This window comes from Biomphalaria glabrata, chromosome 1 (assembly GCF_947242115.1).
Source record: "Biomphalaria glabrata chromosome 1, xgBioGlab47.1, whole genome shotgun sequence".
NCBI lineage: Eukaryota > Metazoa > Mollusca > Gastropoda > Planorbidae > Biomphalaria > Biomphalaria glabrata.
In genome coordinates this window covers 76,681,406-76,702,830 of record NC_074711.1, presented here as the reverse complement: position 1 = coordinate 76,702,830, position 21,425 = coordinate 76,681,406, and the positions used below count along the sequence as shown (strand labels likewise).

General features: G+C 37.3%; 1 protein-coding gene across 1 annotated transcript; it reads right to left on the bottom strand.

Annotated features, from left to right (window-relative positions):
- Window positions 1-2,888: 2,888 nt before the first annotated feature.
- Window positions 2,889-17,526, bottom strand: LOC106078687 (cytochrome P450 26A1-like). Its single transcript, XM_013239673.2, has 7 exons — window positions 17,224-17,526; window positions 10,181-10,370; window positions 8,870-9,154; window positions 8,026-8,238; window positions 6,727-6,965; window positions 6,344-6,527; window positions 2,889-5,765 (listed from the first exon to the last, which is right to left on the bottom strand). Exons 1-7 carry the CDS (start codon window positions 17,289-17,291, stop codon window positions 5,418-5,420), a joined length of 1,527 nt encoding a protein of 508 aa, XP_013095127.2. The 5' UTR covers window positions 17,292-17,526; the 3' UTR covers window positions 2,889-5,417.
- Window positions 17,527-21,425: the final 3,899 nt, after the last annotated feature.

The following is a 21,425-nucleotide window of genomic DNA, read 5'->3' as shown; positions in this document are numbered from 1 at the left end:
GATCTCTAATTTCACAGACTAGTACAAAAAGTAGGCTTTTAAAACTTAAAGTTGCCACCCCCTTTGTAAACAAGAATAAATTATGAAGAAAGACGCTTGCTTCCTTGTAGGACACTACTGGGGTAACTAATTCATGGATTACCGGTACTCTGACATCACATTCTGTTGTAATAAAACAAGACAGTTACATGGGACGAGTTAAAAGACTATGGAAGTTCTCATCCACGTAGAACTGTCACTGGGTTTGAGACAGCAGAAGCGTAATGTCACTGAGCTCAGGCAGTAGCATTTTGTAGGATTTCTGTTTTATTACAAGAACGGTAGACTTAAATAGATCTCCTATTGGATTAAAAAAAGATGTTAAGTTTTATCATTTAAGATTGCTTCAAGTGATCGTGAACCAAACTGACTATCTGTTATAGCCAGATCGTAAACAGAATGTGATTGTGCTATACAGAACTTCAAAACTGACGAGGCTTCAATCATGGTGTAATGTTTTGTTCATAGAACTTTAATAGCCAGCACTTCATTTTTAAACAAAATGTCTTCATTTATTTTTGTTCGCAATATCAGGTCAGAACCCGGTTAAAGGTCACCATTCAGTTGAAAATACTGACCCTCAAATGCTCACGGAGCAGATTCTTTTGTTGGACATCACCCATAATTCGGATGGACACTCGGGGTGCTGTTACGTCGTGGTGGACCTCGAACAGATGGTGGAGGCACAATGACACTTGTTGACGCGTTAGGGTCACTCGCAGAATGACCCGCCAACCCATCTCTACTCAACCCAGGTGAAAGCGACGATTTGAAAGTTGACCCCTAGTCTTTTACTGACCAAATACTGTTTTTATTTTAGTACTGGAGGGTGGTGGAGAAGCGGAGGGGGGGGGGAAGTAGTGAACATTGTTATTACGTTAGGCTCGGCTGTGTGCCCGTTTACGTGTGTGTGTGTGTGTGTGGAGGTATTTGTGTTTGGGTGTGTTCTAAGCCTGTGTGCAAATATTTTAGTACCGAAGTTAAAAAGGCCAAATGATAATTAGGCATTGTCTTCGAATCCGAAATTTTTAGAAATAGTTCAGTATTTCAGGTGGTCACGCAGAACGAGCCGACAACTAATACACACCTTTACAGGTGCGTTAATTTTTTTTTATTTACAATATGCCACATAGATCTGGATCTCTGACAGGCGACGTTGTCATTTGCCGGGGTCAATTAAAGTCTCTAGTAATTTGTATTTATCCCAGGTACATTACTTTTTTTTTTACAATTCAATTAAAAAATTATTGAAAAATTATTGGTAGCCTACAAATTGAATTAATATGCATTTTAAACATTTAATGAGTAGCCTATATTAATATAATTTATTGGCATGTAATGTTTGAGTGAAACTAGCTTGAACGTATATAATATTTTATTTCTGTAGTTATAATGTATTTTTTATGCACAAAATGGAAGAAACATTTCCTCAAGGATAATAAAGATTTTATTTTTTATTTTTTTTTGGTTAGCGACTTATCAAAATACAGGCGATGGAAAGGAAAATAAAAGAGTTCATAGTTCTTCATCTTTTAGAAACTGAAAATCATTAACAATTGAATCATTCTGTCGTCTGCAAAAAGAAATTGGTTTAGATTTGTATCATTAGACTCCCATTTTAGAAATAGGCCTAATCGACGAATTACTTTATACACGGATAAAGAATATCTTTATTCGAAGATGATAGATTTAATATCAACAGTTGGTCACTATATTCTCGCTTTCTTGTCATTTATTAGGAGAAGACAAGATTTCAATGTAATATAAGAGACCATTCGATTTTCTTTAAATTTCGGAAATTATTACTAAAATTACTAAAATCTTCCCAAACAAGAGACATCATCGATGCTCTAAAGTATTCTAGGCATACTATGTCACAATGTCATCATTCACGTCTGCTTGCGTCTGCTGCTGTTGTTCAATACTCCACAGTTGAGGAATCGAATTACAGCGTAACAAGATCAGTCTTATTGCTTTATGAAGCTCTAAATCTATGAGTTGTCTGGGAAACGATTCTCAGCTCATAGCTGAATTCTGTTGTTTTTTGTTCAAGCTTATATCAGTCTGGAACAAGTGAGTACACGTTGTTTCTCGTACACCCAATCTTGGATCAAACTGACATTTTACACAATTATTTCTTTTATCTGTAAAAAAAAATCAATTTAAAAAAAATTAACCAATTAGTTAATCAACTATTGTTAATTAATTATTTTGTTTGGCATCTCGAAATTGTACTGAACTGCTGTTGAGTTTGAAGCTAACCATAGAAATAGATAACTATAAAACCTTCTATTTTGGCACAGTGGTTAGGTATTGGCCTGAGGAGGCTTTAATCCTCAAGTTCGAATTCAGGTCATTACCCTTGTTTTTAAAAAAATGCATTTAAAAAACGATACCCCCCTTTTTTTATTTCCACTATTTTTTTTTTAATGTCAGTTAAGTAATGGTACACGTGAATTCTATTTTGAATTATTTTATTGATCTGTGTTTAAAAGCATTTAAATCAAGACAAATATATTCAGGGCTGTGTTTCTTCAGTGTATCCAGTGAGTGAGTGAGTTGGAATATATTTTTATAGGCACCTCCGAATCCGTGTAAGTCCTATGATTGACAATAGATCTCCAAAACACAATCGTGACACTAATAGCAATGCTTTATATTTTTAGAACCCGTGACTTATAAATGCCATACAACTTCGCATCACTTGTATCCCAGATTTCTGTAGTCTTTGGAATCTCATCCAACCAATGCAGTGCTTTTATAATAGCACATCCCAGAAGCCATTGCGTCTCAGCGTTTCATGTTTTTTATTAGGTTATAAAAACATTTAAAAACAAAACAAAAGTAAACGATGTAGACTTTTAAAGTTTATTCAACAGTACAAAATAACCAACAAGTAAATTCTAAATAGGCAGAGCCGCTGATATCTTTATAAAAATGACAGAAATTAATGTGAAACTAGAAGTTAGATCTAATAAAGTCTTGTCTTTGAATCTAAAGATTTAGAATGTATGAAATATTTCACGTTCTCCCACAAACCCTCCTACGATCTACACTTTGTGATATAAAGTAGTCCTAGACAATGCCTGCGCAATGTCAAATATTTGGCGCGTAAATTTGATTTGTCAAATTTTGGCAGTGACGTTTAGTGACTGTGACGTGGTTAAAAGTTAGGATCGGTAAAATAGGAAATAAATTTTTTTTTTTATATCGTCATGATAGTTCTATTGCGGAATTTATCTATAGGCAACATAGCCTCCCCCCCCCCCCCCAATAAAAATCCAGGGATATTTTCAATGATTTAGAAGAAAACCCAAAGGAAACATTGCCTTTGTTTATTACACTGTGGCCCCAGATCTTAAAAAGCTTAGGTCATAATCAAGTGTAAGTCCAGTCCTGTTAGCCATCATATAGATGCCAGGAAATATTGAGCAAAAAGTCTTTGCTTATGAGAACTGGTCTGGCTTTCGAACCTGACGGTCACACGAGAATCTATCGCGGGCCCTCCCTCCTCAGGTGCGGGGCCTGGGGCGGTTCCCCCACTTGCCACCCCCTAAGGCCGCTACTGAACATGATCTTTCGAAAGCCCTGTTGCAGACCTCGAAAAAAATAGAATCCATGGCTGTCAGTTGTCTAAAATCAGAAGTTTCCCAAGTCACCCTCACCCACAACTCAACACTACTAGACTTACTACTGTAGTACTAGCGACTGTTAATTGAGGGGACGTGATTACGAGTTATCTACCCTCGTTGCTAACGTAAGTCATTAAAGAACTGCGTGTCTAACTCTAATAAGGAAGTTAACAGAAAGGCCCCACGAGTTAGACGACCGAATTGTATTTGATGGAACATTTATAACTTTACATGTCAAGTGATGCGCCATGGATATTTCTGTTTTAAGGAAAAACAAATATCCAGTACATCTGTATAAATAGCCTAAAATATGCTATATTAAAAACATACTGCATTTCACACACACGAATATTTTATTTAAAAATGTTGCAAGGTTCATACAATTTTTAAGTGGTTCACAAAAGAACTGGAGATTCGGTTTTGTTTATTCTTATTGACAAAATACAGAATGTGCAAAGTGGCTAGCTATTCAAATGAGGAGAATGTGGAACCACTTGCCAACTTGAGCTTGCAAAATGTAATCTCACGCTCACTTGCCACCATTTAATTTATGCATTCTAATATAGCATAGCTTATGTATAAAGAAATTTAATAAATGACCAACGAGAAAACTTTTATTCGATCATTTCAAGATGCTATTTAAATGGATAGTGAAAAACAATGGTCTTTGGAGATTCTGTTTATTTAACTCTTCAGCCAATAGAAAACACGTGATCTTCAGTTGTAAGAATACGAATACCATTCCCACATTTCCAATGTGTACAACAAAAAGTGTGTTTGCTCTTCACTCGAAACCACATTTAGTTTAATAATATAACTACTGCTCTATTCAACATATACCCAATTCATACAAAAAAAAAGAGGCATCGATAAAGAGGCATCGATAAAGAGGCATCAGTAAAGAGGCATCAGTAAAGAGGCATCAGTAAAGAGGCATCAGTAAAGAGACGTCTATCTATAAATATACATGTTTTTATCTCTACGATATGTTTATATACATTACAAAATCTTAGTGTAAAAATACATTTGAATACATATTCCAAGTACGACAAACACTCACTCAGCTAGTTGAATATGTTCGTTAGCTTTGTCTTTTTTTTCCTCACTTAAAATTTTAAGCTCGTCTTTTGAATATAGTGTACACACACACACGCACATTCTCTTTGTCCATCTCACTCTCTCAAGTATTACAACACTTAGTCTTGAAAGATTTCTTTGGCAACTTTCTGTACAAATTCAACATTTGTTGTAAATTTTGTTCTTTTGAAATGAATTGAATTGGACAGTCTTTTGGGAACAAAATATTTGAAAGAATAACAACGATATAAATTAAAATAAATAAAAAAGGTTAATAATAACTATAATAAAAACCTTGTTTGTCACTCATACGTCTTAACCCTTACATTAAAAAAAAATGAAAATTGAGTTCTGAGGAAGGGGAAATCTTAAAAAAGTGATGTTTTGATGGATCTTTTTGAATGTATGCTAGGAACAAGGTTTGATGGCTCTTATGTTGGTTGCCAAATTACACTTAAACATTAAAAAAAATAGGGCTTTTTTTTGGGGGGGGGGGGGGAGGGGGGGGTCTGCCAAAAAAAAAATGTCATTGCAACTTCCAATATTCGATCCAATCTGCTTTTTTTTCTTTCCCTTCACGCTCCTGCCAAAATATTCAATAAGGTTCCTTGTCCAAGAACCAGAATGTCTTTATCTTGATGGCAGATGTAGAGATCTATGTAGATTATTTTAGATAATAGATATTGTTTTGTGTTGCTGCTTTGCGGTAAAGACCACTGGAAGATTATCTGCAGGGTAAGGTACCGGAAACATGACCATCTTTCTGTTGCTCTTGATCTGCCAGTGACATGACTTGACCAACTCAACTACAAAGATTCGGAGGAACATCTGTGCAAATTCCTTGCCGATGCACACACGGGCACCGCCGCCGAAAGGAAGGAAATGGTACTTTGTGTCAAGCTCATCGCCCGTCAGCCATCGACTGGGCTCAAATGTTTCCGGGTCTGTGAAAAAATCTGTCTTGTGTGTCTCTCGTATGCTGTATGCTATCATCCAGCCCTCTGGAATGCTATAACCCTGGAATTAAACAAAATGTAATAAAGTTGAAAAAGATGGGCCTAGTTTAGGAATTATTCTGTAATAATTAGATGATCAAGTCAGACCATCTACATAGATTTATTATGTTTGAACGTCGCATCAAGTGACAAATATACATTATAAACTAAGACTTCCCTCGCTGTTCAGTACATTAAGCGGCAAGATGTCTCCATATACTCAGACAGCACATAAAATGTGGCAAACACATTCCCCCAACAAAAAGAAATATTACACCACATCATTAGGAATTCAATATTCATGCTAGTAAACAAAAACTTTGCATCATTCGTTTCAACGCTCTAGTACCGTAGGTAAAAAATACAAAGATGTAATCATGTATAGAACAGATGTATGAAATCATAAAATCTCTGACGTTAATCGCCTTTCCTTTGTTTATTACACAAACACACACACCAAGGACACACCAATTTAAAAAAAGACCGAGAAAGAAAGACGTTAGATAAAAGGGAAACTTTTAATAAGTATAAATAAGTATAAATAAATAATTCAACAGTTTAAAGAAAGATTGAGACAAAGAGAAAAAACAAAGATCTTACATTGAGAGTAAATGATTTGAGCGCAGTTCTGAAACCTGCTCCGACAGGTGGCGCCACACGGAGAGCTTCTTTAACAACTGCATTGACATATGTAAGCTTTCTTAACATGTCCATATTTAGTTCTTGTCCACTTTCAGAAAGACCAAACTGGTCAAGTTCCTCGAGGATCTTCTCAACAACATGTCTAAAATAAGAACCAATGAGAATATTAAGAGCCATTGCCATTGGATACAATATATATATATACAGGTATATTTTTTTTATTAATATGTAATTTGTTTACATTTTAAAATTACGTTTTAAAAAAGGGAAATTGTTCTATAAAAATAATTACACTGTTATAAATAAGTAATTATCAAAAAGAACTTGCATCCTATGTGTACCTGTTGTCATGCAAATGAATGAGCAGTGAGGTAGCAGCGCTAGCAGTCGTGGAATGTCCAGCAAATAAAAGTTCGAGACCAATCTCTTTCAGAGTGTCCAGATCTAAAGCCTCTTCGTCCTGTTCCCTGACCAACAAAGACATGGCGTCCTGGAGGTCCTGGTCATCTCCAGTAGATTCTTTCTTCTTAACAAGACACTCTTCGATTTTCTGAAGTAAAAATTTGCGCGCGGCCATGCCCTGCGAAATTGTAGGAATGCATATTTTTAATAACAAAATTTGTAAACTACGTAGAGTGTGACAAGTAAAATATGTATTCGATTCCAGCCCAGATAGACCTTCTTACCACAAATTATGTATTCGATTCCAACCCAGATAGACCTTCTTACCACAAATTATGTATTCGATTCCAGCCCAGATAGACCTTCTTACCACAAATTATGTATTCGATTCCAGCCCAGATAGACCTGCTTACCACAAATTATGTATTCGATTCCAGCCCAGATAGACATTCTTACCACAAATTATGTATTCGATTCCAGTCCAGATAGACCTTCTTACCACAAATTATGTATTCGATTCCAGCCCAGATAGACCTTCTTACCACAACACTTTCTTTTGCTACTCTTCCCCCTTTCCGTTTCCTCCTCCAGTCAAAGTCAACGTACTTTTTAATTGATTCCCAGAGATGTGTCGTTGTTTTATATTTTTACTTTGATAATATTTGCAAACCGCTTTAATTTAGGTAAATGAATGACTGCATATACAGCTGAAAAATAATTGCCCTGCTTAGTAGTCCTACCATTTAGGTCAAAGTCATCGTCAGGACGTTATTTGTTGTTGGTCTCTTTGAGTCAGAATCTAGATCAATTCAAAGTTCATAGTGATATAGAATTTATTTTGTTACCACGATCCTTTTTTCTCTGCATTTACTTACAGATTAATTCATCTGTTGGTCTACTAGTTGATTATTCCAGTAGATCGTGGAACACCTAGTCAGGCTTCGCGAAACACCAGGGTTCCGAGGAGCACAGTTTGGGAAGCACCGCTTTACATAATTTAAATTTCTGTTTTTGAGGTTCAAGTTTTGATAAAATTTGCTCTTCTCTTCGCTCATTTGAAATCTCAAAATGATTAAATTTTATGTCAAAGGTCTACAAGTAAGGTAAAATTAAGTATTAGCATTTTTTTCAAAGCATGTAAAGAAAAAGACCTCTAGACATTTATATTTGAAGCTAACTTGAAATCATGATTTCCATCATATGTCTCAAGTTAGAGCAGACAGTAAAAAGCAGCTTACCTTGACTAATCCCATCCCTGGAAATTGGAAGGGTAGGCAGAAAAGGTTTTTGACAAACGTGTCATACTGGCGCACAAGTTCTGTCGTCTGCGCAGAATGCAACCGAATACCAACAAAAGCTTGGGCGGCAAGATCAAAAGCCATGCTCTTACATTCCAAGAAACCCAGAATCGAGTCTTTTTCACACCATAACGCCAGCGTTGTTTTGACAACCTAAAGCACAGAGAATTATAAATAGTTATAAGATCATTTATACATGGAGTATTTAATTAGGCTAAGAAATGTTATATAGGTAGTAACATAAATTTATGTTGATTGTCGACTTGGATAAGTTTTATTGATACCTACTAAGGCTAAATATAAAATCTAAAATACAGGTGTATTAAAAACAACAACAACTAATGTACTAATTCATATCCCTCCTACCCCTTGAAAATTTAATTTTTACTTTATCTTTTTCAATGCAGCGTATAACTACATATGGCCCATTACATATCTGTCATGGGGATTTAAAAAAAAGTTTTTTTTAATTAACTGTAAAAGTGTTTAATTTCATAGGAAATTCTACTTTGCGATTATGGAAAAGTGGGTACATGCCATTAGAAATGTAATTCTTAGTTTATGCCAACAGCATTTCGTGATGGAGCTTTTTCTACTGGATACTGACAAATCAATATAGGATTCTGTGTAAAGGAGCTAATCAAAGAAATCATTCGAAGGAATTTATCAAGGAATTAAGGCCTTAAGGGATCTGATCCTTCGAAGGATTTTTATCAAGGAATTAAGTGATCTAATCGAGTATACCAGCCAGTCTTTTTCTAGAGATCAATTCAAGGGACACTACCTGTTGCATCAGTTTTGTGTAAAAAGACATGGAATGGTGACTGAATGTTTTCATTATGGCTTTCCTCCGTCTCCTGTGGTCATCTCCAGTGGACACTGACAGCGCCTTGTCGCCTAGCATCATGCGGACACTAGCAGGCCAGTAGGAAGTGACCACATCATTTTCTCCCTGGAGGATCCTCTTGATGTTATCCTCTCCCATGACCCGGATGACCGGAGTTCCAAAGAGGTGAGTCTTGAACACGGGCCCGTACTTCTTATACCTGAACTCAAAGAACTTGGTGCCCTGCAAGACAAAAGTATGGTGTACATTGTTTTAAGGAGATATTTCCATTTTCCGAAAGCAAATGAAGTCTATACGAAATGTACAGTATCTGTTAGAGGGCAAGGAAAGATATAATACTAATGAGGCAGTTACTCAGCGTTTCTCAAACTGTGGGTCACTTCCACCAGAGCAGAGTGGCCTGACTTTCTGACACAGGCAATGTGAAGACGTTAAGTATATTGTTCAAGAAACACAATGTACTGTTAGCACTGTTGTTCTAAATTCATTTCTAAATTTTATTATTATAAAAAAATGACATTAATAAAGTTTCTAAAATTAAAATAATTGTATCAAATTTTGTAGTATTATACCATTTTAGATTCGGGCTCCTGCAACAAGATTGCTTCAAACTGATTGAAGAGATTTTATTACATCTCCGCTAAAGCGATTCTACTCAGCTTCCATGTTGGAATGGTCGAATTTCGACCAACTGTCTTACATTGTCCATTTAAAAACGTGTGTGACAAACAAACAAAACAAACAAAACAAACAGGTCCGCTACAAACTTAAGTCCACTTAACACTAAGATGATCCTGGAATGTCCTTCACCTTTTAGTAACGGCCAGAGCCGCCTCCGACTTAGTGACCCTTTTTTTAATACAAGAATGAATAGGGCGTTTCTGTAGCTTAGAATACAGGACAAATTAAAAGTAGGTTACTTTTGAAATGATTAATACATATTTGTATCTGTTGTAGATCTTTTAAACAAAGGGCTGGGGGGGGGGGAGGTGAAGCTTTCAGTTTCTAGACGTATAGAAAAATTTCAAAGTCTCAATAAATAAGATTCATCATTTTAAGATAAGATATAAAATCTCAAAAATATTCGCACCCCCTCCCATTTGAGGAAGGGTGATCTAGATAAACTGAGCTGTGGCTCTGCTGTCCCCCCCCCCTTTTTTTTTGCGTTAGCCGCCAGTATCTATAATCAAATGTGTGTTTTTCTAATGTGTGTTTTTTTTAAATTTAATTAACAATACCATTCTTTACCTGAAGTATAAACGTGAGAGTCTCGCCTATGATGGGCAGCCCCATGGAGCCTGGCGGGAGGTTGCTGTGGCGGTTCTGAGGTCCGGGAGCAAAGTAGTAGGTGAAAGACAACAAGATGAAGGTGCAATAAATGACAATTCTGATGACGACAAGCAACGTGGAAAGCAGCATCAAGTAGTAGGTCGAGTCCCTAAAAAACACATACAGTTGTTTCAAAAGTAAAAAAAAAAGTTTTTAAGATTGTAAAATGAATTTTACTTTTTAAAAAATAAATATTTATACACAATTCTTTTTTAGCACTCAAAAATAAATGCTGATTTTCACTAATGGACCTCATTCACCAATCGTAAACAAACAACATTTTGCCACGTGGTTCTCTATATCTTCTATACAAATTACGCAATCCATAAAGGCTGTCACGTGATACGTAATTTTCATTGTTTTATCAATATTATCACGTGGCTATATGTTTGTTTACGATTGGTGAATGAGGTCCATTCTAGTAGTTTTGAAATCTAGACGTGACAGACGGACTTGCAAACGCCTTTCGTAGACAATACAAAAAAAGAATAAGGCCACGTATATTGTTGAGACTCTTAAAATAGCCTACATCTAAAAAATGCTAATATATTACGAATAAATATTTTAAAATATCTTTATAAATTATTGAAACTTCTGATTCTTTTCACTCATGATGAAGAGGCTAAGGAAAAGTCTCTACACGTCATTTTAAAGATGTTTCAAGTAAAACGAATTAATCTTATTGGCAATATTTCGAAACATTCAGTCAAAGATACAATATATATGCGGCCCCCAATTCTCAATTTTTGTAATGCGGCCCTTAATAGAAAATGGTTGCCCACCCCTGAGCTAGATGATTAGAACAGGAAATATATTTTAATGTTAGAATCCAACGAGAATGAACAGGCGTGGCTTCAAAAACATTTTTAAAAAACATTCATTAAATGTACTTTCTATTTTTGAATACCCTAATAATCAAATTCGAATCGATTATTTGAATCAATACTTCCTCTTATTTTCCCCACGGACTAAGCACATGGCAACAACAAATATGACTACACTAATGTCAAATCCTAAAAAAAAGTTTTGTCAAGATACATCCACGATGAGCTATGAAGAACAAAAGTTTATACAGAATTTCGTTGAAAAAATATTTAGAAAAAATAATTTGAATAAACTTAAGTTTTATGCCTATGCTGTGGGGAGGGGACTCAACTGATAATCGGATGAAAGTAACATCTAGTCTATCAGTTTCCTTTTCACGACGCTTAGGTAGCAACTTCGCAAGACCTCTCCAGTGCAAGAAACTACTGAACTAAATTATCAAAAGGATTTTTATGAAAGAAAACAAAAAGGTCATGTTGAAGGCAGAGCGTCCTTGAAAATGTCCCCCGGAAATACATTTTTCTTGCATCACTGAGATGTAACATAAGCAGAAAGTAATTGAAAGTAATTGAACGCGCTTTAACCCTTTTCTCTCCAGCCCCCTACCACTTTCACTGTTGGTGCCCTTTCCACTTTCCAAGCTGAATGTTGACACTTGAAGGAGCGTCACCCGATGTTGACAATGATACATAATTGTTGGTGTGGGGGGGGGGGGTCAAACCCATTGCATGTTCACTGTGGGTCCCGGGTTTAAAGGGTCAAAAGGATTTCTTTGTTAAAAGTTTTCTATGCGCATGTTGTAACAGGTGGTGGGTGGTGGGGGTCTACAATGAATGTGGTTGAGGCGATTGAGCTTTGGATAAACCATCCGGAGTTACGTCATGTCGTGGTAACCAAAGTTCAAGCCCAACCAAGACACTCGGACTTGCCATATCAGAGGATCATCCCCCCACCCCTTCTCTCGACAATCAAAAGGTAGCTGTTGATTCGGAAGGCGATAATGCTCTAGCCTCGGGGTCAGCCGAAGACATCGACTGGCCGTGTCACATGAAGGCCCCGGAGAAAGGCTGAATAGACCTTGTTTGTCTCAATCGCAGTCAAAATTGACCTGGCGACGGCAGCACTGATGCGTGACTTGGGCGACCTTTCTGACGCGGGGTCCGGAGGGATTCTAAGAGGGCATTGCCCTAACGTGTCGTTATCTTTTCAGTAAGTTCTATGAACATTCTGGCGCATCTCCTCAGCAAAGTTACAATTCTTTCAAGTCACAAACCAATCCCAGGATCCTAATAGAAATCTTAAAAAGCTACATCTACCATTGATACTGATAATTTTTTTATTGTTTTTAGATAAGTAAGATGTTTAAAACTTGTTTTACAGGCGCGATTCTATATTATTAGACATCCAATCAATTATTCACGTTTTCAAGTGTATTACTTGTTTATTACTGTGTGGGTCCAAGTAGCACAGTTACTATTTTAGTCGTGGTGTAAATGTATGGTCTTTGCTTTGTCAAGCTTTGATATATGGGAAACAATTTGCCATCTAACATGCAGGATATTACCCTCTAAGACGTAGTCGTAACTAAATTGGGATAATATTACCAACGAGTAAGAGAAGGTTGAGGCAACACAAAATTTTCAATCATAGCTCCCCATCATGCCCCGCTTCAATCCTTTAGGATTAAATCTACAGACATTTTAAAAGGGATCAAATTGAACCCAATTATCGACTGATTGTCAAATTTCTAGATGTGTACAATATCTCTTGGAGATGCTGAATTTATAAAATTAAAAAAAAAAAAATGCTCTTGTATTTTAGAAAACACACACACAGACACACACACAGACACACACAGAACATCTTGTATTACAAAGATGAAACAAAGTTGTTTACATTGAGACCTATTTAATACACACTATTTAGATAACGATGAAAACAGTCAAAGTTGCTTATATATAAATGTTGCTAGAACTATTACCCGTCATGTAATTAAAAATGCTTTTGTTAAAAATATTTGAATGTAACTTTCAAAAATTTATTTCACACGATTAGCTACAAAAGAACAGTGTCATTTGATTTCAGAGCGACACCTTCTGGAATTAATTACTTTCACACCAAACGAGGCACTTCGCTTCAATTGCCGTCTGCAAAAGCTAATAGCACCACCAGGAGAACTTGGACCAGTTCTGAATCATGAAGGATGCCTTTTGTTAAGTGTAGACAGCTAGCAGACCAATTGCGTCTCATCTTTAGATCAAACGACCTGGTCGTTTTCTTGTACTTAATTTATGAGGGGCGGTGGCTGAGTTGTAAGCGCTTGGCTTCCGTACCGAGGCCACATGACAGCCTGGTAAAAAAAAAAAAAACGTGGGCCACAGAAACGGATGACCTTGACCTCATCTGTCCTATAGATTGCAATGACTGAAAGTTGTAAGTTAATTTGACTACAAGAATTCCATCACTCCTCGCTTTCTGGGCCACGCTCAGTGCATGTCTTGATAGATCGCTAATGCGCTTAGAAAATCTTTTCACGTGCGTTTTCAGGAATGATAAGTTTACAAAGTTATGTACTTTAAAAATTTAATTTTTAGATTTATCTTTAAAAAAGAGCTCAGCGTGCCTGTATCTATGACTAATAGAGACCCGTAGGGTCCATTGAAAGTAAGGTTTAATTTAAAAACGACCTACTAGCATTTGGTACTGTAACACTATTTGAAACAAGTAGCTGAATAGGCGTAAGGGCACTTGTTTGTAACTAGTCGTTGCTGAATAGGTGTAAGGACACTATTCAGGGAGGGGCGGACTGGCTATATGGGCATTTGGGCCAGTGCCCGGTGGGCCGGTAGGCCACCGAAATGCCACTATGTCACATCAAATTGTTAAAGATTGTTTAATATTCTCATACAAAAGACCGAAAGATCATGTTAAAAACACATGAATGAGTAATGTGCATTTATCTTTGTCTTTCTGAGTATTTTATTAGGTTTTGCTGTCCTTACATTTTATTAATGTTTTGTTACCCATTGTTCAAAATGCCCAATTTACTTGTGTAACGTTTCACGATTTTCTTTTTAAAATTATTTGATCATTTTTCTATATAATAATAATTGTCTATCTTTTCAAATCAAGAAAAAGGATTCCTTTCTTCTATGGTTTAACTATTTAATATATGACATGTATATGACATGTATATTCATGTATATGACATGTATATTCATGTATATGACATGTATATTCATGTATATGACATGTATATTCATGTATATGACATGTATATGACATGTATATGACATGTATATGGCATGTATATGGCATGTATATGGCATGTATATGACATGTATATGGCATGTATATGGCATGTATATGGCATGTATATGACATGTATATGACATGTATATGACATGTATATGACATGTATATGACATGTATATGACATGTATATGACATGTATATGACATGACTACGACATGTATATGACATGACTACGACATGTATATGACATGACTACGACATGTATATGACATGACTACGACATGTATATGACATGACTACGACATGTATATGACATGACTACGACATGTATATGACATGACTACGACATGTATATGACATGACTACGACATGTATATGACATGACTACGACATGTATATGACATGACTACGACATGTATATGACATGACTACGACATGTATATGACATGACTACGACATGTATATGACATGACTACGACATGTATATGACATGACTACGACATGTATATGACATGACTACGACATGTATATGACATGGGTACGACATGTATATGACATGACTACGACATGTATATGACATGGGTACGACATGTATATGACATGACTACGACATGTATATGACATGACTACGACATGTATATGACATGGGTACGACATGTATATGACATGGGTACGACATGTATATGACATGGGTACGACATGTATATGACATGGGTACGACATGTATATGACATGTATACGACATGTATATGACATGTATATGACATGGGTATGCATAGCCATGTGAAACACTTAACTCATCTTAATCTTTGGAATCGAAGGATTTGCCACTATTATTATTATGACGTATGTTTTCCTCCACTGTTCGCATGGCTGACCATTTCAAAGTGTTCAAGGGTAAATCACGTGCTTATTTGTTGACATTCACTTTGTCTTGTTGACTATAAAACAACATTGACATTGGTTTGTGAGAATTATCTTCCCAGCACTAGATCTCGTTTCGTTTGTTGCACGAGCTAGTCAAACTCCCGTTCACACGTAGTTTTACAAGCCAGTACACTGGGGCTCAATGAAGCGATACAGTTGAAAAAAAAATGCTTTGATCAAAAGCTCTGAGTTTATGGGGGTTGGTTAGTCTTTGTAAGTTGCTGGGCCAAAGGAAAGTAAACTACCCTCTTATTAAATGATGACTGATTAGACCAGTGTTTCTCAAGCGTTCCACGGACCCCCAGGTTCAACAACCTCACCCAAGTTATTACATTTTTTTTTTAAACGAATGTTATAATCTGAAACATTCCTTCAATAAAATGACTTGTTTTATTTTCGTTTTTTTTTTCTCTCTAACATTTGTGGGAAAGTTTTGATTATAGAGGGGGTACCCGGGTCAAAAAAAAAAGTCTGAGAACCTCTAGATTAGACTATTCGCTATAGCATATTAAATTTTTTTTTTTTCAATGCTTGAAGGTCAACTTGGTGACATTGATCTACCACTAGATGGAGCTGCCGTCCGTAGGTCGCCCACCCCTATATCCTATACTTTTAGTTCTTAGTGTGCAAAATATGGCTAGCTTTATTACTTTTGTGAGCCTGGAATCAGGCGTAGTGAGCAAATGTGCGCCCAGGGCTAGGTATTTTATTGGCACGCCCCTCACTCCATTTTCCACGAATTCACATACAAATATAGGTTTATAAATAAATGTATTTAATAATAATAGAATACAAATAACCTTAGTATGTATTACCTAATTAAATCATTTACAATAATTTCATTTTTTTTTGGGCGCCTCTCGGCGTTTGGCGCAACCCTGAGTGTGGCGCCCGGGGCATCGTGCCCTCTCCCTCACTACGCCTCTGACTGGAATATATTATCGATATGTAGGAATAGTCTTAAATACACGATAATGGACTACTCAGGTTAGACTACAGGTATCATGTTTTCAATTCAGTTAAAATATGACATTGAAAAACATTTTCAATCGGGTCAGTTACACGAGTGCATTGATTAAAAGGGTCTGTAGATGTCATTCCTGTAAATGTCATTCCAGAAGATGCACTCAAGACATCAACTTGACTTGTCAAAATTGAAACAAAGTAACAAAGACAGTTTGTGTGGAAACAAACTCGGTCCCTGAAGTGATTCGCTCAGGCAAATAAAAATGCAGGTTTCAATATGTTCAGAAAGAATATTAGAAAATATGAACTATCAACAACTACAACCCTAAACTATCAACAACTACAAGCACCCTAAACTATCACAACTACAGCCCTAAACTATCAACAACCCCAACCCTATCTCCGTCGATACAAATAAATATGTGCTCGTGTCGAAAGTGTTGCCAATACTGTTATATTGTTAGTTCGACTTGCGACTTGATACCACAGGATATGGAGATTTATTAATATTATTACATTGTATGTAATTGTATACATTGTAATGAATTCATATGTATTCAATGAATTGATAGTTTAAATGTGAACCTGGCCTAACTGATGCTATTGAATCTAATTGATCTAAATCTAATTCTAATTGTTTTGTAAAGCTCCGTATTATTGCTTATGGCATTGTAATTCATGTGTATAATATGAAACACTATTTATTAATTGTTGTTTTAAATTATATTCAACTTATATGCATACTAAAGATAATTTCTCTTTAAAAAAAGTGATTTTTTTTAAAATGTAAATAGTATGACAAATTTTAAAATACAATTAATATTTTTTTTGATTGAACATCTAAAACCGTTTGCATAAATGTGTTGAAAATTTGATTTGATATCTTTTCTAGTTTACGAGATCTAAACTGGACGGACGGACAGATAGACCACACAAAATAACGGCTATTCCCCTATCGGGAGCCGTTAAAAAGGAAAAAAACAACTTACCACACATTACAGTCGAGTAAAATATTGTGTAGATCCCATATACCTCTTCCAGTAGCACTAGTATTCATTTTTAAGAAGTATTTTTTCTTGGTACTCCGAAAAGCGGTTTATCTAACCTTTAACAACAAAAGTCGATATGTCTATTGTACCCAGGAAATAACACTTGGTTTATAACTTATAGCTGACAGAGCGGAAAAAAACTGGCCATTCCTCGATAATGTAATTTTGGTGTCGGCGTGTATCCAATGTGGCACTGAGTTGTTTGGTGGAGAACAAGTTGAACGATGTCGCACACGTGATCTACGATTATAAAGCGCGCCTTCCCCCAGACTCTTTTTTTTTTTGAGGGGGGGGGGGGGGAGTTAAGCAGCTTCAGACGTGGAATTAATTTGTTAAACACGTGCCGGCGGAGAGAGTTTTACATTGCCAGGGGGAAAAAAAATAAACATTCCGTTTTGAGTTAGCGAAGATTTATTTTTCATCTTATATAGATGACTGACGAGAGGGAGGGGTTCAAAACTATCCCCTCCGCCCCAACGTTTTCAGCTTCTACCCATGTCTTTTCCCTCCTTTCAAATTAGTTTTCGTTATTTTTAGAATGATGGGGAACAACTGGGTGGGCACGGATGAAGAGGTCATGGATGAGCAAGGTTTGCAGGTAACTGGTCAATAGGTGCCCCTGATTGTACTCAAAAGTATTTCGAATTGTATTTAGTTTCTTTTTAATAATTAGCAGGCCTACATCTTAGGGGCTGACTGGCTATATGGGCATTCGGGCAAATGCCCGGTGGGCCGGTAGGGCCTCATGGATGTCATTATGACACATATGACGTATTGAACTAAGGTTTTATAATATTCTCTTAGAGAGTGACTTTTGAGCGTCGTATTCAAATTTTTTTTGTACAGTGTGGTAGGCCTACTAAGTTAATCGAACACATTTTCCCGAAATAATGTAAAAGCCTTTATCCGTAGTCAAGAGCCGTGGTGGCTTGGGGGTATAGCTCTTGGCTGCCGAATCCTGGTGAAGACTGTTTTACGATCCACCTAGCTCTAATGGCCACATGACATTGGTTGGGGGGAAAGTGAAGACATCACCTGACATGGGTTGGGGGGAAAGTGAAGGCATCACCTGACATTGGTTGGGGGGAAAGTGAAGGCATCACCTAACATTGGTTGGGGGGAAAGTGAAGGCATCACCTGACATTGGTTGGGGGGAAAGTGAAGGCATCACCTGACATTGGTTGGGGGGAAAGTGAAGGCATCACCTGACATTGGTTGGGGGGGAAAGTGAAGACATCACCTGACATTGGTTGGGGGGAAAGTGAAGACATCACCTGACATTGGTTGGGGGGAAAGTGAAGACATCACCTGACATTGGTTGGGGGGAAAGTGAAGACATCACCTGACATTGGTTGGGGGGAAAGTGAAGACATCACCTGACATTGGTTGAAGGCAGTTGGTCGTTGCTGGCCACATGACATTAGTTGGGGGGAAAGTGAAGACATCACCTGACATTGGTTGGGGGGAAAGTGAAGACATCACCTGACATTGGTTGGGGGGAAAGTGAAGACATCACCTGACATTGGTTGAAGGCAGTTGGTCGTTGCTGGCCACCTGACATTGGTTGGGGGGAAAGTGAAGACATCACCTGACTATGGTTGGGGGGAAAGTGAAGACATCACCTGACATTGGTTGGGGGGAAAGTGAAGACATCACCTGACATTGGTTGGGGGGAAAGTGAAGACATCACCTGACATTGGTTGAAGGCAGTTGGTCGTTGCTGGTCACATGACAACCCACAGACCGCAATTTTTATTAAATACATACTTGTAGTTTTCATCCGTTTAAAAATTAAAAAGTAACATGACATATACTAGTAAACATTCGTATAAGCGCTATTTCTTTCCTATCGCCATTAGAGCACAGAACGGGTTGTCTGAATCAGCCATAAAAAACAACCTACATGAAGACGTAGGACGTCGTAGGAAAATCTTTTTTTTTTAAAGTAGCGTCGGTAATTTATAAGAAGATTAGTATTACAAAAATTATTTTCAGTCAGTACTATCAGCTCACTGATATATTTCATGTGCCAAGGGGACGAACGTATGCTTAAGGCAGTCTTTTTCGGTGAGCTGAAAGGTGGTCGAAGCGTGTCCAGCGGAGACGCTTTAAAGACCAGCTTACTGAGCTTAGGCGACAACTTGCTTTAGCTGACATGGAAGAGAGCACCTGGTTGCAGACAGCTTCGGAACGAGACAGCTGGAGGGCACTTATAAAGTGCTGGATACACTTTTGAGTCGAAATAAAATCTGCTGCCGAGGACAGACGTAGACGGTGAAAAGAGAATCTAAATAGACCACCTGCTGACAATGTCTGCGCTGGATTTGGCAAATTATGCATGCCGCAGGTGAGGCTGCGTATCCACGGAAAATACTGCAGTCCTCATTAATCTTAGGACTCGAAGACTAGTCTTATTGTTAGCAAGTAAATGTCTCATAAGAAATGTAAATGGTTACATCTTCTGGTTCTGATAGAGTAAATGTAACATGTGAAGGAAGGGATGTTGAGGCCTTAGAGTTGGCAGTGACAGGGAAGAATTGTATTAGAGGAAATGCTATCGAAATGAGAGCCACATTTTGTTTTAAATTTCTCAATTGATAGAGAAGAAATAGTGTAAAAAGTAAATCTATTTAGCAGACGTAGGACGTATCCATCAGGTGCATGGGTCTTCAATGTTTTCTCTCTTTCTTTGTAATACTTTTCAAAGTGTCTTTTTCTTTCTTAGGCGTTCTCGTTATAAAGTTGAAAGGTTCAGACAAACCCAGTCTGAGATGAACTACACACTCCTCAGTTCTCCAATTAGCTTTTCGGGGCTGTGATGTTATGATACTTCCAACATTCAGCTTCCAGAGCATGTGTAGCCCCATTCTATTGCGTCCTGTTTCGCGGGCTATTCGCCTTAAATCTGGCATTAGAGAAAAGATCAGGAAAAAAAAAGTTCTTGACCAATTATAACATAAGACTACTGTGGAAAGTAGCCAAGTTCCTCTGGAGGTGCGGTGGCTGAGTAGTAAAGCTTTTAGTTTTTGAACCGGAAGGTCCCGTGTTCGATTCCTGGTGAAGACTGGGATTTTTAACTTTATGACCTTTAGGGCGCCTCTGAATCCAACCGGCTGTAATCGGGCACAGAATATCGTGAGGGATAGCTCTAAATAATTTTAGTCCCTGGGATTTACTAACCTAGTTCTTGTACTTCTTCAGATTTTGTATATTTTTGTTTACCTCAGATATGATCTCAATGTTGAAATACAATTATAAATATATTTATATATATAAAATTCCTAAATGTGCAGAAGTCAGCCTCTAAGACATTTGAATGTCCCCGCGTGTTTCTGTTCGTGTTGTCTTGTTTACTGTTGTCCTGGTCATTCCTCACGTACGTGCTACCTTTATCTGTCATTATCTCCATCTGGAATGACCATTCCTTCCCGTCAGTCGCCACCACTGACAGTTTATTTTTTCCCCCGAGCCTTGTTTTACTAAGTGGGTCTAGATAACTCTTTTCAACTCATCTTGCAGACAATTTCAAATCACGTTGGACTCATTCATATATTGGATACAAAAAACAACAATTCATTGATTTAAATAGTAAGCTAAAGTTTCTACACAGCTAGACCTGCCAAAATCATATCGAGTTCTTTTTGAATCTTGACGATATCTGTTTTTGTTAAAGATATAATTAATACTAATCTTAAATGAACTTTGTGAAAGACTAAACATAAACTCTTTCTCTAGAAGTGTGGTTTCGTTTTTAGGGAAAGGTAACGAAATAGGGAAGGGCGGGGTGTAGAGAGAGGGCTAGGTGATCAAGAGGGGAAAAATGTTTGCGTATTTTGTTTGTGTGTGTGGCAGTAAGAGAAGGTTGGTTTGTCTGTGTGTAAAGGAAAGAGAGACAGAGAGAGGGGGGTAGACTGATGGCGCAAGGAGAGAGCGAGAGAGAGAGAGTTTAAGAACGCGTTTAGAAGGGTCAAAAGTTCACGGGAAGCGGGTTCTACCCACCACACATGTCATGGGGTCAGTGATGTAACGTTCCCCTATCACTGCCCTCAGGGGCCATCTTTACCAGTGACCACGAGAAGAAAGCAGCTCCGACCTCGTAATCAGGGTGTGGTAGAAAAGAATGGCAAAACTGACCACACGCC